At 39.9% G+C, this 20,597-nt stretch overlaps 1 protein-coding gene across 4 annotated transcripts in view; it reads left to right on the forward strand.

The window, feature by feature from the left end:
* The first annotated feature begins 1,077 nt into the window (after window positions 1–1,077).
* mical2b (microtubule associated monooxygenase, calponin and LIM domain containing 2b) overlaps window positions 1,078–20,597 on the forward strand; it is a 55,149-nt gene continuing 35,629 nt past the window's right edge. For 3 of the 4 annotated variants that reach the window (XM_084058932.1, XM_084058934.1, XM_084058935.1), the window contains exons 1-2: window positions 1,078–1,192; window positions 17,180–17,562. In XM_084058932.1, coding sequence (XP_083915058.1) covers window positions 17,299–17,562 — 264 coding nt within the window. In that variant the 5' untranslated portion in view covers window positions 1,078–1,192; window positions 17,180–17,298. Of the gene's footprint in view, window positions 1,193–1,215; window positions 1,312–17,179; window positions 17,563–20,597 lie in introns of those variants that run through there. The other variant, XM_084058933.1, reaches the window with a different exon arrangement.

The following is a 20,597-nucleotide window of genomic DNA, read 5'->3' on the forward strand; positions in this document are numbered from 1 at the left end:
TGTAAAATTATCAATACTGCAATTTAGAAATACTCTGTTACAAGTAACATTCCAGTATTCAAAATGTACTTGAGTAAAAGTACACAAGTATTGATTACAAAATGTACTTAAAATACCAAAAGTAGAAAGTACTAAAGTAGAATTTAAAGTTTTCAAATGTATACAAATCTTGTGAAAATAGCAGATCTACAAGCTCACAATGATTGTTAGCTTGTAGATCGGCTATTTTCAAATGGCCAAAATGTATATAGGGCTGAAGTGTTTAATGCATGTTTTGTAATAATCAAAATCTACAAAGGAACAAGTAACTCAAGTTTTCAAATAATTGTAGTGGAGTAAAAGTACAATATTTGCCTCTGAGGTGTAGTGGAGTAGAAGTACAAGTATTGAAAATAGTAAATACTGAATAAAGTAAAAAAAATACCTCAACATTTTACGCACTTGAGTACGGTACTTGAGTAAATGTACTTAGTTACTTTACACCACTCACTGCCTACATCAAGTTCTTCCAGCGCTGGACATGACTGGGATGCTTCTTGTGGGTCGGACTGGACCGCAGACATGAACTGCTGACAGCGCATCCACCAGTGGCGGAGCGTCCGGGGAGGCAAGGGAGGCGGCCGCCTCCCGGCCCGCGACCCTGGAGGGCCCGGCCGCGGCCCCGACCCGGTCGCCGCGACCGGGCCGGGGCCGCGACCTCTCCGTGGCGCCTCTCCGCCTCTATAAGAATTAAACAACATAACCCTAACCTAACCCTATCCTAACCCTAAAACCGAAATAAAGTGACAAAAAGCCCCCCAAAAGGTGACCCGACCCGACCCAAACCCGCAAAATTTTCCGCGCGCTTCGCGCGCGGGATGTGCACCCACGCACGCGCGCTGCGCGCGCGTGCGTGGTGGCACGGGGGGGGGCCTGATCACTGTGCTCTGCCTCCCGGCCCGGCTTTCAGTTGTTCCGCCACTGGCATCCACATTCGTCACGCTATAAATTTACACTCTTATCGCTCGGGTTCCCATTGGACGTCATTATAGGAGCTCAGGAGGAGGCACCGCCTTTCGCATGGTGCTGCCGTTTAGTGTAGGCTACTGCTGACTGACTGACTGACTGTCTGCACGGAGTACACGCTGCATTTAACGTGAGAAGAACAAGACAATACAATAGAGAAATATTACAGCGTGGATTGGATTGTCAGGTAAGGTACCAGTTAGTTACTCTGTGAGTCTGTGGACATAATAGTTGGCTGACTTGGCTCAGAGGAAAGTTCCGTTTGGAATAATGGATCAGTCTAACTTTTGGTGCCACAGCTGTCATGTGAGTTTTTTAATTGGCACTTAATTTGTCCAAGTGGCTGACAACCGCTGTTTGTCTTCCTCATCTAACGTGAGGTACACGATTGAACGCTGATCTGGAATGTTATTTTGAACCTGTTCGACATATGTGACACCAGTGTAGACAACACTGACTGACTGTGCTGTGTGAAGTGCGCTACCAGCAGTGGTGTAAAGTAACTTACAATTTTGAGGTATCTTTACTTTACTGGAGTATTTCCAAATTTAAATATTTTTATGCTACTTCTTCTTTAGCCTTGGATCAAGACTATCATAGTTGTATTTTATCGAGTCTGACTTTTACTTTCGTGGACGTGTTATAGATATAGATATACAAATACAAATGTCAAATACAATAAAATACATTTATGATAGTCTTGATCCAAGGCTACTACTCCACTACATGATCTCAGAGGCAAATATTGTACTTTTACTCCACTGCAATTATTTGAAAACTTTAGTTACTAGTAACTTTGCTTTTATAAATTATTATATCATAAAACATATGTTTAGTACTTTTACTTTTGGTACTTTGTCTTTAAGTATATTTTGATGCCAATACTTTTGTACTTTTACTCAAGTAACATTTTGAACACAGGCCTTTTACTTGTAACAGAGTGTTTCTACATTGTATTGCTACTTATAGTTTACTTAAGTTAAGTAATATATCGGAGTACTTATTCCACATGTGTAGACAACACTGACTCTGACTGTACTGTGTGAAGTGGCAGTGCTACTGAATTATTTGTTCGTGTGTAATGTTATTGATACCGTCGGGCTCAATGCGGTGTTTGGTTCCAACTATGTTCTGATGATGATCGTGTTGGCTACAGCTGCCACATGGGCAGTTACAGGAACATAGTTTAGTTGTTTTGAGAATAATTTGTAAAAATCTGTGATCTTTAACCTCACTAGTAGTGGTGCTGCACTGGTCCCCAAACTTTTTGGCTTGAGACCCAAAAGAGAACTTTGTTTCCCTAGGACCCAATGTAGTGAAAATAGCAGATCTACAAGCTCACAGTGCCTTGCAAGCTTGCATATCTGCTGTTTCACTACTTATTGTTGTGTTTCCTAATTTATGGAATTTGTTTTATTTATATTTTATTCATGAAATTATTTTTGAAAATCTGTTTTCAACTCAATAATTTTGTTTGTGGAAATCTTTAAAACAACTTTTAAAATAATAATAATTCATGACACAATGTAGGAAACCAAAAATAAAGGGTGTTTAGTCACGACCAATGGAGCACTGTTTGGGAAACAGTGCTGTAGGCTATGCTCAAGTCATTACAAAACTATTCTGGGAATACAAGAAAGAAGGTGTAGCCTATTCTTGTAAAGTTTCCTGACTTGAAGTGTGGGTTATATTGTAGGCAAATCAATAACACAAAAGTTATTTAATTATGGTTTTGTTTTATACTGATGCTCGGGAAGTTTTGGCTTATTTTTGTATCACTTGCACAGTCCTAGAATAACGTGTTTATTCTAGGACTGTGCAACTGCAAGTGAGGGTCGTGTGTCTAGGTTGCGCCATATGCCTTCACCCACCCTCAGACCTGAAACCCAGTCAGGCGAGAAGGCTCATCTCATGTAAACACTGTTGAGTGGACTTGTTGTTTCAGACAAAAGGATACACTTTCACTCAATTGAGCAAGATATTCTGGCTCGCCTCATTATTAATTATATCGCTGGCTAATCTGTTATTGGCCTTGTGTCCAAACTGAACTTAATTAGACAAGCGGCCTACTCCCCCCATTCTGTCAGACGCAGCTCCTGTGTGTTTTCTCAGCTGTCAGACTGCCAGCCCATTGACTGTTATTGGCATAATGCAGGAAGCCTACTGTATACTTATGGAAATTGTAGGAGCACTTTCATTCATGCCAGTAGACTGAGCTTTGAGTTTGTTGCCCAGTCAGCATAAGGTGTTGTTCACTACATGGTTGAAGATTTGTCTAATTCAAATCCAAGTGAAATAGTGAGTTTAACCAGTATAACTTGTTTGATTACAAAATACTCACCTTTTGCAGGCTATTAGTAGGCCTACTGATCGTTCTTATGACTCATTTGTTTAACCAAATATTCACACACAAAAAGATTGTCTCCTTCTGCTTTGCTTTTGTTAGATCTAAAATAGATAGTCTTAATTGATTTATATTATAATTTATTTTATTTAGAAAGAGGTGATAAATGGAAACAAACTGCACAATGATTGTACTTTGGTTCTCTCTGGCTTTTGTTGTCTTGATTAAATGGGATAGATTGACAATCAATTGGTGACGGAATGGATTGAGGATTTATGTTTAATAACTTACATCTAATCCTTATGTTAATCTGTATTTATTTCTATTATTGTATAAAGTAAAATGTATGTGTCCTTTGACAGATAGGCTACCTTTGTTTTGAACTGAACTGAAGATTACAACAATAACATAGGAATTATCTTTGGTATTGATTTATTCCCTTTTAAGGCCCATTTCTTCGTTACAGCCAAACCATGATATTTAAATTTCCTACCGTTTCATGTTGGCATTTCATAATCTATCCCATGTTGCCCATGGGGCAAAATAAATGCCATTACACAAGCTGTGAGTTCCTTGAATAAGTGAATGACTTATAAGGGGTTGGCCCTGCATATCACTCTGGAGAGAGGGAAGGAGGATGACAAAAATACACTAGGGAGCTGGGTGTCACAGTCATGGAACAACCAGCTGGACTGCTGTCAAATGAGAAAGGCCAACTTAAGCACCAGTAGCCTCCCTGCCTACATTAGTGTTTTTCAAAGACCAGATAGATCTTTAGGGCTTTATTTTACACTCACCTATACAGGTACTGTAAGCTTGGTGGTGTGGTGTGGTTCTGTAAGATTGTGACATGAAAATGTGGGTAGATTAATGGCTGTCCACATTGAAATATTTAAATATTTCCTTCAAGGCAAGCCATGTTTTCAAACCCTCACCAAGTTTGGTAACTATCTCTAGGCAAGCTGAAAGCCCCCCGATACCCCTGACACCTCATACTCCCTCCATGACCCCCATACGTCCCATCTTCCAAGCATCTAATTGCAAGAAAACATGGCATGCATGGTTCAATCTAAGGTACTGTGGTGCTCAAGTCTATAACTAACCGACAGGAGGAGCTTATAGAGAGCCTGATTACTGGAGCCCACTTTTGACCAGTGCACTCCAAGCTATAGGAGGACACCGTATGGAGAGAACTACTTGTCACCTCTCCAAATCCAATTTTGCACCATTTAACTTGTGTTAAACATGAGGAACCTTCAGTTTGTAAAGCAGTAATACTATGTGATATAATTATGTATTGTGTTCGCCACACCACAGAATAATGTGTTATTAACCAACCTGCCAAATTTGAATGGTAAAGAAATTGCCAAGTTACGTTTTAATTAGAACGCAAGATTTGCCATTATGTTTTGTAACACTTACTGCTCAAACACTTACTGTACAGAGCTAAACTTGGAGTTAACTTTCCATTCGCACTTTAATTGCTTTTATTGGTTGTTATGGGAAGTATGCACATTTCTTCATGCCTGTGTGAACTTTGTACCCAAGGCTTGTAGGATCCACACACTCTTTAATATTCCCCTTAGTAAACAAAGTGTTTTGTTACAAACGTAAAGCTCCATATTCCGATGGTAATCAATCATAGTTTGTTTAAATTAAATAAAGGATACAAATTTTAGCGTTCCACTTCTAGCAATGATTTCAGAATATCGGAATATAAAGCTATTTAACTCTTATTTGAACTCATTCACTGCCAGACTTATTTCTGGCTGCGTTTGCCCACTGCCAGCAATTTAGTTTTTCTTACCTTTTCAACTGGTCACAGAAAATGTATATCCATTATGATCGATCGTCCGACCGTTTGTAAACACAAACGGTATCAGTGTGCGTCGCCCAGAGAAAAAACAATCCAACCACGACCGCCCCTTGCCTTGTAACAAAATGTTGAATATACCATGTCTCGCCAAAAATGCACCCTTTTCTTACCTTTTGAACTGGTCACGGAATATTTATATCCATGTCTGATCGCTCGTCCGACCGTTTGTAAACACAAACGGTATCAGTGTGCGTCGCCCAGAGAAAAAACAATTAAAAAAAAGTCAACTCAAGATACAGCTGTTTTCTGTAAAACGCTAAATAGGAAGTGAACGGAGGTGGAAATCTTCGGATGACGTGATTTCCAGATCCGTGTGAGTGAAGAATGAAGAATGGTCACTCGGGTGATAGAGCCCCCCCCCCCCCCCCCCCCCTCCCACCAAAAAAACTAAAAGTCGTCAGAAGTCGTCCTTGGCAGTGAATGAGTTTGACACATTTTTACTGTCTGTGTCACCAAACAGGCAGGCCATTCACAAACATTGATACTGTAAAGCCAAGTATGAATTTTGAGCCACAACCCAGAGATTTGATGGTAATTTGTGTTATCTGCACGTATATATATATGTTAATGGGCAAATGGGTGTTGGAACCTTAATCCCAACTCAGGAAGCCTGCTGCTTTCTTCACTACATGGTATGTACATAATAATGGCTTGTTAAACTATGGGACAGCTATGGTTGGTCATATACCTGTTCCCATTGGGTGTCCACATGGCAGCAGTGGGATAATGCCGATATAATGGCAGACAGTAACAAGAGACCCCCCCCGTTACAACTGTTTGTGCCAATAATGTCTGATTTCCCCCTTACGGCCATGGTTTATTTGGATCATCGTGGCTCGTGGGAATATACTGTTGCTTGTTCTCATAAGAAGAGGTCTCATATACTTTTTGTCACTGCCTGTGGTTATTTTGGTGAATATAAAGTACTGTTCACACTGTCCTCCTGAATATCACATGTGTGACTTATTTACCCTCAGTGCATGGCCTGATCTTTTATCTTGACTGTTTTATTATGTTGTTGAGGTTTATTTAATGTGTTGATCATGTAACACACAAATTCATCACCATTGCAATAATGTTTGGCTCTTTTGGATTGGCTGTTATGAATATGTGAATATGTGGTATCGACTAGTTGAGAAATGTTTTTAGTTTTATGTTGTCGTGTGCACTCTTTTCCATTCCATACTTCTTGATTGGCTGTGACATTCTTTTGCTTCTGTGATTGAATCCGGGCTGTTTTCCATGCATTTGCATCTTGCCTGATCTGAGGATTGGACTGTGGTGCCCTGATATTTACATGTATGGAACTACTGTAGGGTGGAGATGCAAATCTTTGTTTCCTCCTTCCGACTTATTTGTTCTTACGCACCGTATACCTAATTTATGCTCTGTTGAATGAATGTTGCATGCAGCACATCTATAAGCTCAATGCGCAGCATCCGCAGCGTGTTGGGAGCTTGTTGATCAGCCATTTTCAATACCTCCCTGCTCTTCTGTTGAGAGTGAGACATTTAGATCATGTTGTCTGGTAGGACCACTACTGGTTGACAAAACTGATATTGCATGAAACTCAAATATATAAGTAACTCGGGTTCCTAAACATGCTCACTTTATAACTCAACAGTAAAAGCAAAGCCAGCCTTCAGTTTGTGTGATGTGTGTGCATGTGTTGGAGGTGAGATCAGAGTTGTTGGTGTGACCTAGTTATGATAATCCATGTGTCTATTAATTGCTTTGCAACTAACCCCTGCCTCATAACAGTGTTATCTAATACACCTGTATAGCTTTAGACGGAAGTTACATCAGAGATAACTATGACTACATTGTGAGTTTCCATTCTATTACCACTAAAGTCTTTCTGTGTCATGTAATCCCTCTGGTACCTTAAGGCTAGACTAAGGATCTGAACTTTGCTCTTGGTGTGTGCAGTATTATCTCACTCACTGCACTTCTAGAGATCTCCACAGTAGAGTCTGACGATGCCAGATTTGTACGAGTCCTAGGTCACCAATTACTGATGTTTCTTTTACCAATATTTTGAAAAAAAGAATATATATTTACCTCCCTGCTTATGATCCTAGTTAAAGGTAGGGTCAGTGATATTTTTCGGTTAAAACAAAAAGTATTTTGTTAAAAGGTTAAAGCACTATATTCTGATAGTAATCATTGCTATAGAGTGTTTGTTCAGTAACAGGAGTCTCCCCGTCTCTCCAGCTCTTTAATAAATGGAAAATACATTTTCCGGTAGGTGTCAAAATCTCAGCCAATCAGGAGAAAGTACCCATTTTTAAGCTTCATTTTTTATAGTGTTCCAGTTCCAATTTTGCCTGCTCATTTCTTAGTGTCGTCACTTCCAATTTCACTTGTTTAATCTATATCCTGATTGAGTTCTCTATCCTGATTGGATAAAATTGGAAATGAAACTGAAACGAAAATGCATTTTCTGTTTTATAAAGAGCTGGAGGGACAAGGAGACTCCTTTTTACTGAACAAACACTCTATAGCAATGAGTACTATCAGAATGTAGAGCTATTTAACACTTATTTTAACTAAAGAAAATCACTTACCCTACCTTTAAACTTTTGTGAATTAAAAAAAAAAGTTTGAAAATGTTTGCCTATAATGACTTGCCCAAAGTAAGGATCCCAGCACTTAAGAATTGGGAAACATCGGCTCGCAGCACATTTTGCTGTTACCAATGTAATAAAGAAAAAGTCAAATACAGTAATGGCCAACATTTAAGCCAAACTAATACATTGGAACACTTCTAGTAACACGTTTTAAGTCATAAAGCTCAGCTGTCCTTTCAGGTTTACATTTTTTAAACTTTTCATGATCCATGTTTTCGTTGAGGACATTGTGTTTGATCATATTATAACTTGTCAGTTCAGTTGTGCAGAATACCTTATTTACCAGCTGTAATGCATTTTTTGAAAGGCAGCCATCAACAACCACACACATCTGTGTTGCTTCCTCTGTGAGTTTTACATTATTAGTTGAGCTGTCATCAACTCAACACAAGGCCATAAAACTTCATTTACTGTGTGCACTAGATCTTTGGCTCAATATCTGTCCTATGGTGTAATTTGGTAGTCAGAGGTCAATAAGATGGTCAATTATTAATTAAAGCACAATACATACTCCTTCTGACATACAAAATGTTCTTAAGAAAGGGAGGTGATATAACCACAAATTAACTCTTTCATTGCCATGGACGGGAATTCCCATCGGATTCTGCAAAGGCTCACACTGCCAATGACCGAAATGGACGGGAAAAAAAGATGTACTGCTCCATTCACTTCCTGGTTAACTTATTACTTAAAAATCCTGTATCTCAGCTTTTTTTTACTATGTATTTTTGAGAGACATTATTTTCAAAGGCGTATAAAAGCGAACGGGAGGTCACAATGACATTTTCTTTATTTTCGCGAAAGCACAGTGAAACCCTCTGTGATTTGCAACCATCAGGGGATCGATCATACTGGAGATAAATATTCTGTGACTACTTGAAAAGGTAAGAAAATCGAAAAATCGCTGGTAGTGGGCATTTTTAATGTATACACTCTGGCAGTTAAAGAGTTGTTAACGGCATTCCAAGCTTCGGAAAGGTGGTCTCAGAGCTTTTCCTCAGGTTAATCAACACACTGTAAAAATCAACCGTGAGTCTAATTTATACTTAATTGCACCACAGTGTCCCTGTCAAAAATAACTGATATCCGAGCTAACAATGCAACGTGTTAGCTTGAATAATATATATGGTATTCCAATAAGCAACACGCATTTTACTGCACGGTGGTCTCACTCCAAGGGAATAACGATTTTCTTTTGCTGATGAGTAGCTTTGTCTATCCTATAGGCTTTTATCTGCTCAGTGAGGGTGTGTGCACCCTCAGCCTTGTGCTGGTCTGATTTAGAGCATAGATATTGTCTCACTAGATAAGCCTCCGGAAAAGCAGTTAGCAATTAGTATCAGGGTGGCTCTCTTGTGTGATGTTTTGGGGCAATTCTGGGGGCATTTTTTAAATGCAACCCAATTACCCAAACGACACTAACACAGTTAAGCCTTGGAATTGGATTATAGTAGGTAAAGCCTAAGTTATATTTTGCCATACGACAGCATGGCGGGTAAAGCCAAATTTATATTTCGCAGTACAACCACATCGCTCATCGATAATATTGCATCAGCGTTTTCATTTCAAAATCGTAATTTTGATGATACCAACCCAATGTATGTAAAGGTCTACAACAGAGAATTGTGAGTCCACCACAATGATTAACACCAATTAAATAGTGACACAGAAATCAAATCATCAGACTTAATTGGCTGAAAAATTGGCTTTTCATTAGGGAAGTAAAACTCATGTAGAAAACTAGAAACAAAATTCCTTTTAAGTGTGCCTGCAGCTGGCTGGAGACTCAAAATAGTGTCACTACAAAGTACCACCAATCAACTCCAAATGGCCTGAGACGTGCTCCTAACAGGTTTTTGGGTTGTCAATTTTGGTGGGGTATAAAAAAAGGGAAGAGCCCAATATCCGCTGGGTTTCAATGGGGGGACTAAAAGGGAGCGTGGTTTCGTAGTTTTGCCTACAACGTCGCCGTGGTAACGCGAAACGGCTAAAAAAGTAATAGCCTGGTTGGCCCGGTCGTTGCACACGTTTTGATGTATACATTGGAGGGGCCGTATCAACCGTTTAACTATGTAATAACACACTGTAATAATTGCGTAGTAATTATGGGGCGGGGCTTGGTTGATAAACACTGGTTGCTGGCCAATGAGAGGAAAGATGGAATAGGCAATCTGCAAGCTAATAAGGTTTCACAAACGTTCCGCACGTTTCGATGTATACATTGTCGGGGCCGTGTCAACCGTGTGGGAGGAGCATTTGGGGCACCGCGCGCGGCCAAAAAAGGCATTTTTTTTGGTGAATTACGTCGCCATGGTAATGCGTAACGGCGAAAAACTTCCGAGCACACGATTCCCAGCCAAGCCGCACGTTTTGATGTATATTTTACCGCGGTAGTGTAAACCGTGCTGCAGTTACGGACGGACAAAGTTTTGTGGCGACAAATAAATAACATTAAAGGACGACTTCACCGATTTTCAACCTATCTTCATATAATATGTCCTCACTAATACTCATGATAAAATGGTACCATTTTTTTCCTACTCGGTCTGTGTCTCAGAGGAGGGCTGTGGACAGTTCAGAGTCCCGTCTACCAGTGACATCATCAATGGGGAATCCAAGCTAATAGAAACGGCAGGCTTTCTATTCCTGGAAAGTTGCAATGCAATAAAATAAGCCATTGTTCTCGTGTTAATAGAAATCTAAATAAAAAATGTGAAATCTTGTTGGAAAAAAAAATCATGCCTAACGATGATGTCACTGGTAGACGGGTTTCTGGACTGTCCACAGCCCTCCTATGAGACACAGACCAAGTAGAAAAAAATGGTACCATTTTATCATGAGTATTAGTGAGGACCATTTATATGAAGATAGGGTGAAAATCGGTGAAGTCGTCCTTTAAGTATTACCGAATACAGTGTTTTGCCATTACATGGCAGGCACACTTAATAACACGTGGCACATCTTGAAAATGACAAATAAAACAATCAATAGAGGTGTTAAGCACTTAGCCGTATATACTTCATCATGACAAATGGTGAAAATAGCTGATCTACAAGCTCGCATTGCATTTTGAAAATGTTGAAATTCTTTAGAATTTTTGAAATTGTTTAGAAATTATTTTATGTATTCACCAGCCCAAAATAGGGACAACAGGATGACGGTGGTTAAAGCACACCGCACTTAATTAGCTGAGGATAAGCTTATTTAGGTTTGGATCCAAAATGGGTCACTCAGAAAAGTGAAAACGAGTGTTTATTGTTTAACCTCCCCGCTAAGATAAGAATGAGAGACACAGGACTAGAATCTGTTTAAGATGACCTACTTTTGTTGTCGTAGCAGTCATCAAAGGCTGATGTATTAGACTGTCAGTAAACACAGAGGACATTACAAATGATTCATGGGAGGAAGTGGGAATTGCTTTTCTGGGTACATATATCAACATTACAGTGCATGTTAAGTTCAGTGCAATTTATTTAGGAAAAATCTGTCTTGAACTTGACCTAGTAAAACTTTTAAGTTTCCAGACTCTTCATTTAAACACTATGTCATTTGTTGGCAGGGCTTCAATCCCCAAGGGCATGCCCATATGGATTATACTGATGACATTCAGGGATCTCCATATATGAGCATATATGAGCATGAAAGGGATACAGACAGACGGGTACAAAGAAATATTGATAAAACCGCAAATCCCCATGTATGGATGGAGTACCCTACCCTGATGTTCTCAATATGATGTCATAGTACTGGCATCGTAGACTGGCCTGGACAGGACTGCATATTTGGGCATACCTGATACAGAACTACATTTGTGGGCATAAAAGGAACACAGACAGACGTTTGCGGAAATCACCATATATTCTGTGCATAAAAGGGACACAGACAGACTGGTACAATGTGTATTGCATAACTGGGTGGGGAATGCATTTCAAACTTTCATCGTTACCGACACTTAGGACACACTTTCTGTAGTACAGCCTGTTTTTAACAAATGTTTAACAAAGACCTCTTTTGTTGTTCCATTGATGTTTGTTTAGCTAACAGTGACTAAAGGTTAATTAAAGGTAGGATAAGTGATATTGTTTGTTAAAGTAAGTGTTAAATTGCTCTATATTCTGATAGTACTCATTGGTTTTTTTTCAGTAACGGGGGTCTCCCTGTTTGCTGTTTCTCCACCTATTTAATAAACAGAAAATGTGTTTTCAGGATACTTTATCCAATCAGGAGAGAGAACTCATGCAGGGTCCAGGATAAACGAGTGAAATTGGTGTTGACACCAAGAAGTATGCAGGCAAGATTGGAACTGGAACACTATAAAATTGAAGATTAATAAATGGATCTTTCCTGATTGGCTGCAATTGGCAACACCTGAAAATGTATTTTCTGTATATTTGAAAGCTGGAGAGACGGGGAGACCCCCTGTTACTGAACTATAGCAATTATTACTATCACAAATTATAGAGCTTTAACCTTTTTAACAATAAACCTTTTGTTTTAACAAAGAATATTGTGTGTATGAAAAAATATATGGTAAGAAACTGAAAGTAGATTTGAGGTGAGTGTAAACAAGACCTTTCAATGTCTTGATCCAGTGACACTTCACTCCTATTTTACCTGTCACCTGCATAATACAGTTGTCATTCCTGAACCTTTAGGCTACTGCTAACCTCATTGCATACATATTGTATATCAGTGTCACTAAAAGTCCTGCAGTTGCAGAAAGAGCCTCAAACATACACATTAAAGGAGCGTCTGAAATCTGTATGGTAGAGTCGCTTGGTTATGCCTTTCAAAAGGACACATTTGGAGGGCCTTGCATTCTGTAAAATGTAGAATTCAGAGCTCCCTAATTCTAGGTTTTGGAGGTCTTTTCCGTTCTGGAATGTTGGCTAGGTTCTGTTCCTCTGACCACAGCTGATGTGGCTTGCTTTTTGGAATGATGATACTGACAGACACAAGACGGTGCAGATATAGATGCTGGGATTATACTCTGATCAGATTTGTTTTCTTCTCTATTGTGAAAATATGGAGGATGTACATACGATAATGTGCAGTAATCGTCTACGAGTTCGTCACAGTCATGAGGGGAAAAGGTAATGCAATGTAGCATGCAGGTTTAAGATTGGAAAGTGCCCTCAGGCATAAACAGTTTAACTCAAGCCCTATACGACACATGGTGAAAATAGCCGATCTATAAGCTCACAACTTCCAAGCTTGTAGATCTGCTATTTTTGAAAATGTAAAATAGGGACGCCAGGGTTAATGTGGTTAAGCTTATGAATGAGTCAACCTTTGTTTTCATCATTATAGGCTGCTACATAAATAAGTCTGCACAAAAGGCTTTAATTGATGTTCAAGTTCTTGTTACATGTTATGTCACCAGTATGGTACCAAACAGGAAAAGGCTTATTTCATTAGTCAGTCATTCAATGCCCATGAATAGATATACAGTCTACTGTATGAATTCCTGGCATTAACGGACTTGAGTGACAATGACAGACAGCTATGTATACTGTACCATAAAGTCCCTAGGAGTCATGACTTCCAAACTGCAACAATAAAACACGATTTTTAAACTGTGTAATTGGATCGTTTGTAAATCATTTTTAAAAAGTTTGACAAGAACATTTTATTCTAGTGGCACGGCATGGCTGATGAGTTGAAGTTTGACTAATGGGGTTACTTGATATTCTGTTAACGAAGGGGACATTGTTCTCAAACCTTCTAAACATAGCTCCCCAAAGATGGTATGATCTACGTAGTTCCTTCCGAGAGCATGCATTTTGACAACGATTCCATTTCAGTTCAGTAGCGACAACAAAAGTGCGCTCCTCTGAGCGCAGATCTCTGCCAGGCCGGGTTGCCGGCTATGTCAGTTGGTGGGGTGCAGCTGTCAGGACAGCGTTATTATGGATCCCACCGCAGCTCCAGGCAAACCCCGCTGTGATTGACAGTTCTCGTTTTTGCAACTATGCCTAAACCTAACCTTAACCCTAACCTCAGTAAAACTATGCCCAAACCTAATGCCTAAACCTAACCTTAATCCTAACCTCAGTAAAACTATGCCTGTCAGAGAGCCAATCAGACAGGTAAGGCGGGTCTATATCCTGGAGCGTAGGTGGTTTCCATAATCACGCCTCAGGACATGAGGAAGCTGGGGTAAATAGAGTTTGCATGACAGACTTGCACCGTCATGCAAACTCTTATTTACTCTATAACTCTATCAACATGCGATTCCAATTTGGTCATGATTAGATGCGTTATAGAGGTATGCAGTGGAGAGTTGCGTGATGCGTGAAGGAATTCACTGATAAAATACATTTTGATCGTACAAACTACGGTTCAAGAGTTATAGGTCAAAATATGAAGCGGCCTGTTATAGCGCCACCATGAGGCCAATTTGAAACATTTGGGGTGGAGTTGACCTACTGGGAGTGTGCATGCAAAGTTTCACACCTATCGGTTCAGCTGTGCCTTCGATTGGCTACACACGCACACGCACACGCACACGCACACGCACACGCACACACACACACAGACGAAAACATCATTTCCACCTCCTGGGCCGTTCCGGCCTGGCGGTCATTTAAAATTGGTTTCATGCATGGCATTTGCTTCCTGCTCAGCTGAGAGCGTGGCTTGGAAAACCAGACAGATGTGAAATGAGATAGCCTAAGCCTACCCACCATGGCAGCCTATCTCTCCATCTTTCTTTTTTGGACACACACACACACACACACACACACACACACACACACACACACACACACACACACACACACATTATAGAGAGATGCCATGTCAACCACTTCCTGAACCGTAGCTCCCACAATCCACTCTCCTGAATGAGGTTATATATAGCCCAAAGAAAGGCTGTGAACTTTCCCATAACGTTCTAGCTCTCTCATGTGCACACACATTTTACAACTAAAACCCTTGAGTATTTCAGCTTGACAGTGTGTGATTTCAAGAGTCTCTGGTCAAGTCATGCAGATAGTTTATTTTTCCCCTGACCGGTCATTTGGTCTCATAGTATGGGCGGTCAGCAAAATCCACATGCAAACACTCACATTAGAATTGCTTGCAAGCAAATTAGGTCAGATTCACTTCACTATATTTGTTTAGCCTATAGTTCTCAAGGCTTCAAGAATATGGATTGGGTCCAAAAGGCAGGATTATCTATTCTAGGACACAGTGATGTTCAATTTGTTTCTGAGGTTGTCTTTATAAACACAGTGAGGCACCAGTGCATGATGGACTGGGTTCTGATAAAATAAGAAATGGGATTGAAACCACTGTGTGCGTGCGTGCGTGCCAGTGGTACTGGGTTCAGATGGCTGCCAAACTCCACTCGGAGCTTACTGTATATTTAACTTTCACAGTATAGAGCATTAATCGATGTTAATTCTGTTTTTTTGGTACACTCTTAGTCGTAATTAGTCACAAGTTGAGAGAAGGAACAAGGAATAAGGAAACTTGACAGATTGAGATTAAATACTGTTTGGGTCTGTCTTGTGCATCTTGTTTCTTTGCAAATCAGATGTTTTTCATTGCTGGTTTTCTCATAACCATGGCCTATAATGTACATTGGGTAAGAGGGAGACAGAGACGGAGTGAGTGTGGTTACAGTGTGAGTTTAACTAGTTATTGTGTGTTAAAGCATATGCATGTAATTTTCACCCCGTGACCACTCAGCTGAACCCCCGCATGTGCATACGTTCTCATAATCCTATCAGTGGATCAATGGAGCTGGGTACAGTATGGTATGCACAGTCTAGCACAGTGGTTCTCAAAGTGAGGTTCAGGAACCCCCAGGGGTCCTTGAAGGGACACCACTTGGGTCCCCAGCAAACTGAGGAACAGTTTGTTAAATACTTTAAGGTGGTGTGATATGAAAGTGATATGTTTTTGTTAAAACCAAAATATTTTTGTTAAAAGGTTACAGCTCTATATTCTGATAGTAATCATTCAGTGCAGTGTTTTCTTTTCAATATGGGGTCTCCCCATCTCTCCAGCTCGTTAATAAACAGAAAATAAAATTTTCAAAATGTTCAGCTATTTCTTTTTTTGGTTTCATCACTTGTGTCCTGCTGGAGTTCTCTCTGCTGATCGGATGGAATTTGAATCGTGACCTGAATTCTTATTTTGTATTTACTAAAGATCTGGAGAGACAGGGAGACCCACCCCTGTTACTGAATAAACACACTATAGCAATGTGTACCATCAGAATATACAGTAGTGCTACTTAACACTTAACTTGCATCTATAAGTTAAATATCACTTTTAGCCCCATTTAATTTTTTTGGCTTTTCAAAAATGGCTGATCTAATAAGCTAACAACATTACACAATTTTGGACAAATCTTGACGTATCTGCTCTTATGGGGGTCCCTGACACAAAATCATTTCAAATGGCGTCTGTGACCAAACACATAATTTGGAGGTCCTTGATATGAAAGATTTGTTTGAGAACCACTGGTCTAGCTAATGGCTGGACGTGAGCACACTTGAAGTACCACCTATAGAGAATGTTGGACATGTTACTCTGGCTTTGTAGGGCAACAAGTTGACCTCAGGTTTATTTCTAGTTCAAGCTACATGCATTCCTTACATTTGGAATGTGATCTCCCCTTGATATGTTTTCAAACTTTTCCACAACATTGCACAAGTATGTTAAAGTGGCACAGTGTGACTTACTACTGTACCACCCACCAAGAACCCTTTCATTATTGTGAGTTTGAATAGCATGAATGTCATAATATTTTGGCTTCTGAGTGACTGTCCCTTGTTTGCAAATTATGCAGTAGAACAGAACAAAGTGGCCTGAGATTCGCTATTTTTGGAAGAGAAGAAAAAGAAAGAAAACCAATTAAGGTTGTGCCGATTTCCGGTTTACCCGGTTTGATCCAGTTTACTTGATTAAACCGGTTCATTTTATGTGGACCGAATGAACCGGTCTGTCATTATAAAAACGTTTTAAATAAAAGTGTGCCCAATTAAAATATAGCTTCCAAAAACATGCGCTGATGGCGTCACTTGTATTTGCCAACAGTATTAATTCCATCTGTATTATATTTATTATGTTTGTGTATAAATGGAGTGTGTCTGAGACTGAGTCCAGCGCTTACTGCACGGCTGCCAATCTAAAATCTGATTTAATCTGCCAAAAAAATCAAGAGGTGGAGAAAATATGCATAAACTGAACTTGAGGTCAAATGTGAACGCTTGGGGTGGCAAATTGCCATACCCTCATACCCCAAATGACGCCCCTGCTATCTAGTGTTCGTTATTCCTAAATGTTTGCATTTGCTGTCATTTTTTTCAGATGGGCATGGCAGCACGCAGCAGACCTTAGACAAAGCCTACCTGACTGTGGGGACGGAGTGAAGAGGAGGTGCTAGGGAGCAGGAGAGGAAACCAAGTGAGGGTCTAACCCCAGTGAACATGGGCGAGACAGAGGATGAGCGCACAGCACAGGCCAGCCAGCTGTTTGAGAACTTTGTCCAGGCGTCCACTTGCAAAGGGTCCCTCCAGGCCTTTGGTATCCTCTGCAGACACCTGGACCTGGACCCTCTGAACAACAGCAACTTCTACTCTTCCTTGAAGGCTGCCGTCAGTACCTGGAAGGTCAAGGCTCTGTGGACCAAACTAGACAAGAGGGCCTCGCATAAAGAGTACAACCAAGCTAGAGCTTGCCAGGGAACCAGGGTGAGTGAGACACTGTGAATGAAATGCTGTATTCTGCTTATCATGAGGGCATACCTCTACATACTAAAACATTTAGTGCTCTGTGTTGCAGAGCGAGGCTGAATACTGCAAAATTACCATTTTGTAAATAAAGGACATTCAACCCTTCTATAAAATTAGACCTATTTTATCCGACGGATAAAATTCAGTTTTCAGCTTCACCCAGCTGAGTGCTTCTCAGGTAAGCGCAGGGTGGGCAGTAGGGGGTTGAGTGTCTTGTTCTGGGCCACCTCAACACATTGCCGGGGTCTGGAATCAAACTTGGGACTTTCTGCTTCCAAGGCGGGCTCTACCCATTCAGCTATGGTCACCCTTTGTCACGTTGCCTTCTTCTTTTCACATGCCTTCCTCTTCTTCGTTTTATCTCTTTCTCTTGATTTATAGACACAATTAACCTGTAATAATACTGACATAAAAAAGTTCACAGAAATGTAGTGGAAAAACAGACTGGAATGTCTGGGGCGTTTTTGTCAGTCAGTTTGAATTAAATCTGCACCCTGCTCACATGGATAAGCTCCTGCCTGCTGAATGAATGCTGCTAATTTGTTTACCTTTGTGGATGGAGCTATTCAGACAGGGTTCATGGTTTATTTGTTCAAATATCTGACCTTGGCACTTCCATTGTGGATTTATTTTGGGAAAATATATTGGATTATTACTGTAATTATTTCCACTTGTCCAATACAACAGTAGTTAGTGTGGCAGCTACAATGCAGATTGTGTAAAGGCAACCAAGCTAACAGTGCAATGTAAAGCATACAGGATGCAGCAAAGAGTAGATTAAGTAATTAATTGAACTCATGTCCGGTGAAACTTTGTGCCATGTCAGAGTAGTTATAGTGATACCCTCATAGGATACAGACAGACAGACAGACAGACAGACTCTGTTTTCGCCTTGTAGTATGTTCATGAACAGAACAGGACAAACTTATGACAGCTTACTGTGTACAACTTTTGTGAAGCAGGGTTACAGACCCTATATTTGAAGATTGTGGAAGAGTTGTCTGGCTTGACAAACTCATTGCAGACTACAACAGATCAATATGTTGTCTTTTCACTTTTTCTTATTGTTCATGTCAGAAAAACAGCATGTTTATCTCATTATCTGATAAGTTGTCATGGCATATGTTAACTGCTGAACTTTATGTAATAGTTTGTATTCTTGATGTATTGTGACTGGTTGTGCTGAGATGTTCTATTGGCAGACCATGTATGTCGAAGTATGGTAGCCAACATGCTTAGCATAGTGTTGGTCTGAACTCATATCTCCTAAAGGAAAAGATAAGACTTCCTGAGGGGAAGGAGGCCAGTGACGTATAGGCTACACTAGAGATGAAATGACAGAAAGGCTTGAGGAGCTCTATCGCCAAAACAACCATTAAATGGTTATTCTAAACATCTAAACATTCAGCAAATGAAAGATGCCTGTTATGTAGGTCTGTCTCTATTTTTGTTATTTTTGCCTGGCACTATAGATTACGCAAGTAAGATTGTTCTTATGCCACATGCCTGGAGTAATTGTTTTGCAAGTAAATGTTCCTTAAAATTGAAAAAAAAGAAAAATAGCAAGCAACGGGCTGATATGGAACTGGGACATGGTCTATAATCAGGGTGGGTCTGCTAAAGAGACATTCCACACGAGCCCTTGAGCTTTCCTCATTCCATACTGATGGCAATGGCATCCATTTATCTCCCTTTTCTTACTTCCTTCATTGCTTTCTCTCTTTCTCTCACTTCCAAGTTCAGATGTTGACAAAGCGTAGTCAAATGGATATTCTCTTATGAAAGCTTAGACTGAGTTTGTAAGGTGACGCGTGGGATTATCGATGTACTGGCAATGAAATATGGTTATGTAACATGTTATTTATTTTTACAAGGATAGAATGTATGCAGTGCAGTCAGTCACATACTGCACATTTTCCAGCAAATTAACTGAATTAAAATACACTGTATATTTGGGACCAACGGTAGCCGTGTGGCCCATAGGTCAGGAGCCTATCTCCTGTTTAATTTATTGTGGGCAGCTTGATGTACTGTATAAGCGTCTGGAGTGGACATGATGCTAGTAGGTTGCAGAGATTTACCCCGAATACAACCCTTGGATTCGGGGTAATGCTGTCGTTGAGCTGGTTAAAATATATTGCAGTGTAGGCTATATTAGGCCTACTTTTTTTGTGGGAGCAACGTATGATGGCGTTCCCTTTATTTCTTTATGTAAATATTTTAGTGAAGATCTGTGCTTTGATACAGTGATTATAGGTCTTGTTTCTCAGGTGGAGTTTCAGAGTGCAATAGAAGTAGAACATTCCTGTTTTGTCAGAGTTCCAAGTTTTAAACTTTTGATCTGATTGGCTCGTTTTCAGCTTTTTGCATTTCTGTTCCTCAGACAGAAAGAAAGAAAGTGAAAAGTCACTGGGGTGTACTAATGGTTATTTGGTAATGACAGTATTCTCAGTAGGGTTGTCCGATATTGGCTTTTTTACCGATAACCGATATACCGATATTGTCCAACTCTTAATTACCGATACCGATATCAACCGATACCGATATATGCGGGGATTATTGTGATTAGGGTAAGCTCAAATTTCATATCACACACACCATATACAGTAAGAACTCCTGTAACTTATTTATAAAGCAAAAAAAAAAAAAAAAAAAAAAAAAAATTTTTTTTTTTTTTCAAAAACCGATACCGATATTTTCCCGATATCAATTTTTATGCTAATATCGGCCGATAATATCGGGAGGCCGATAAAATCGGACATCCCTAATTCTCAGTGTGATACTGACTACAGTGAATAAACTGTGTAGCACAGTCCAACATTATTAGTAGCCTAAGTGTTTGTTTTGATTACCCATTTTGTTTTTGTTTGTTTGTTGGAAGCCAAACACACTATGTATATGACATGGCATCTCCCTGTGGCCTGCCACAGTCAGATATGTCCCGCCACAGTGTTTCATGATGAACCGAAAAATATTTGTATACTTCTTGTTAC

This window comes from Gymnoscopelus microlampas (assembly GCF_963454915.1).
Source record: "Gymnoscopelus microlampas genome assembly, chromosome: 6".
In the NCBI taxonomy this organism is placed as follows: Eukaryota; Metazoa; Chordata; class Actinopteri; order Myctophiformes; family Myctophidae; genus Gymnoscopelus; species Gymnoscopelus microlampas.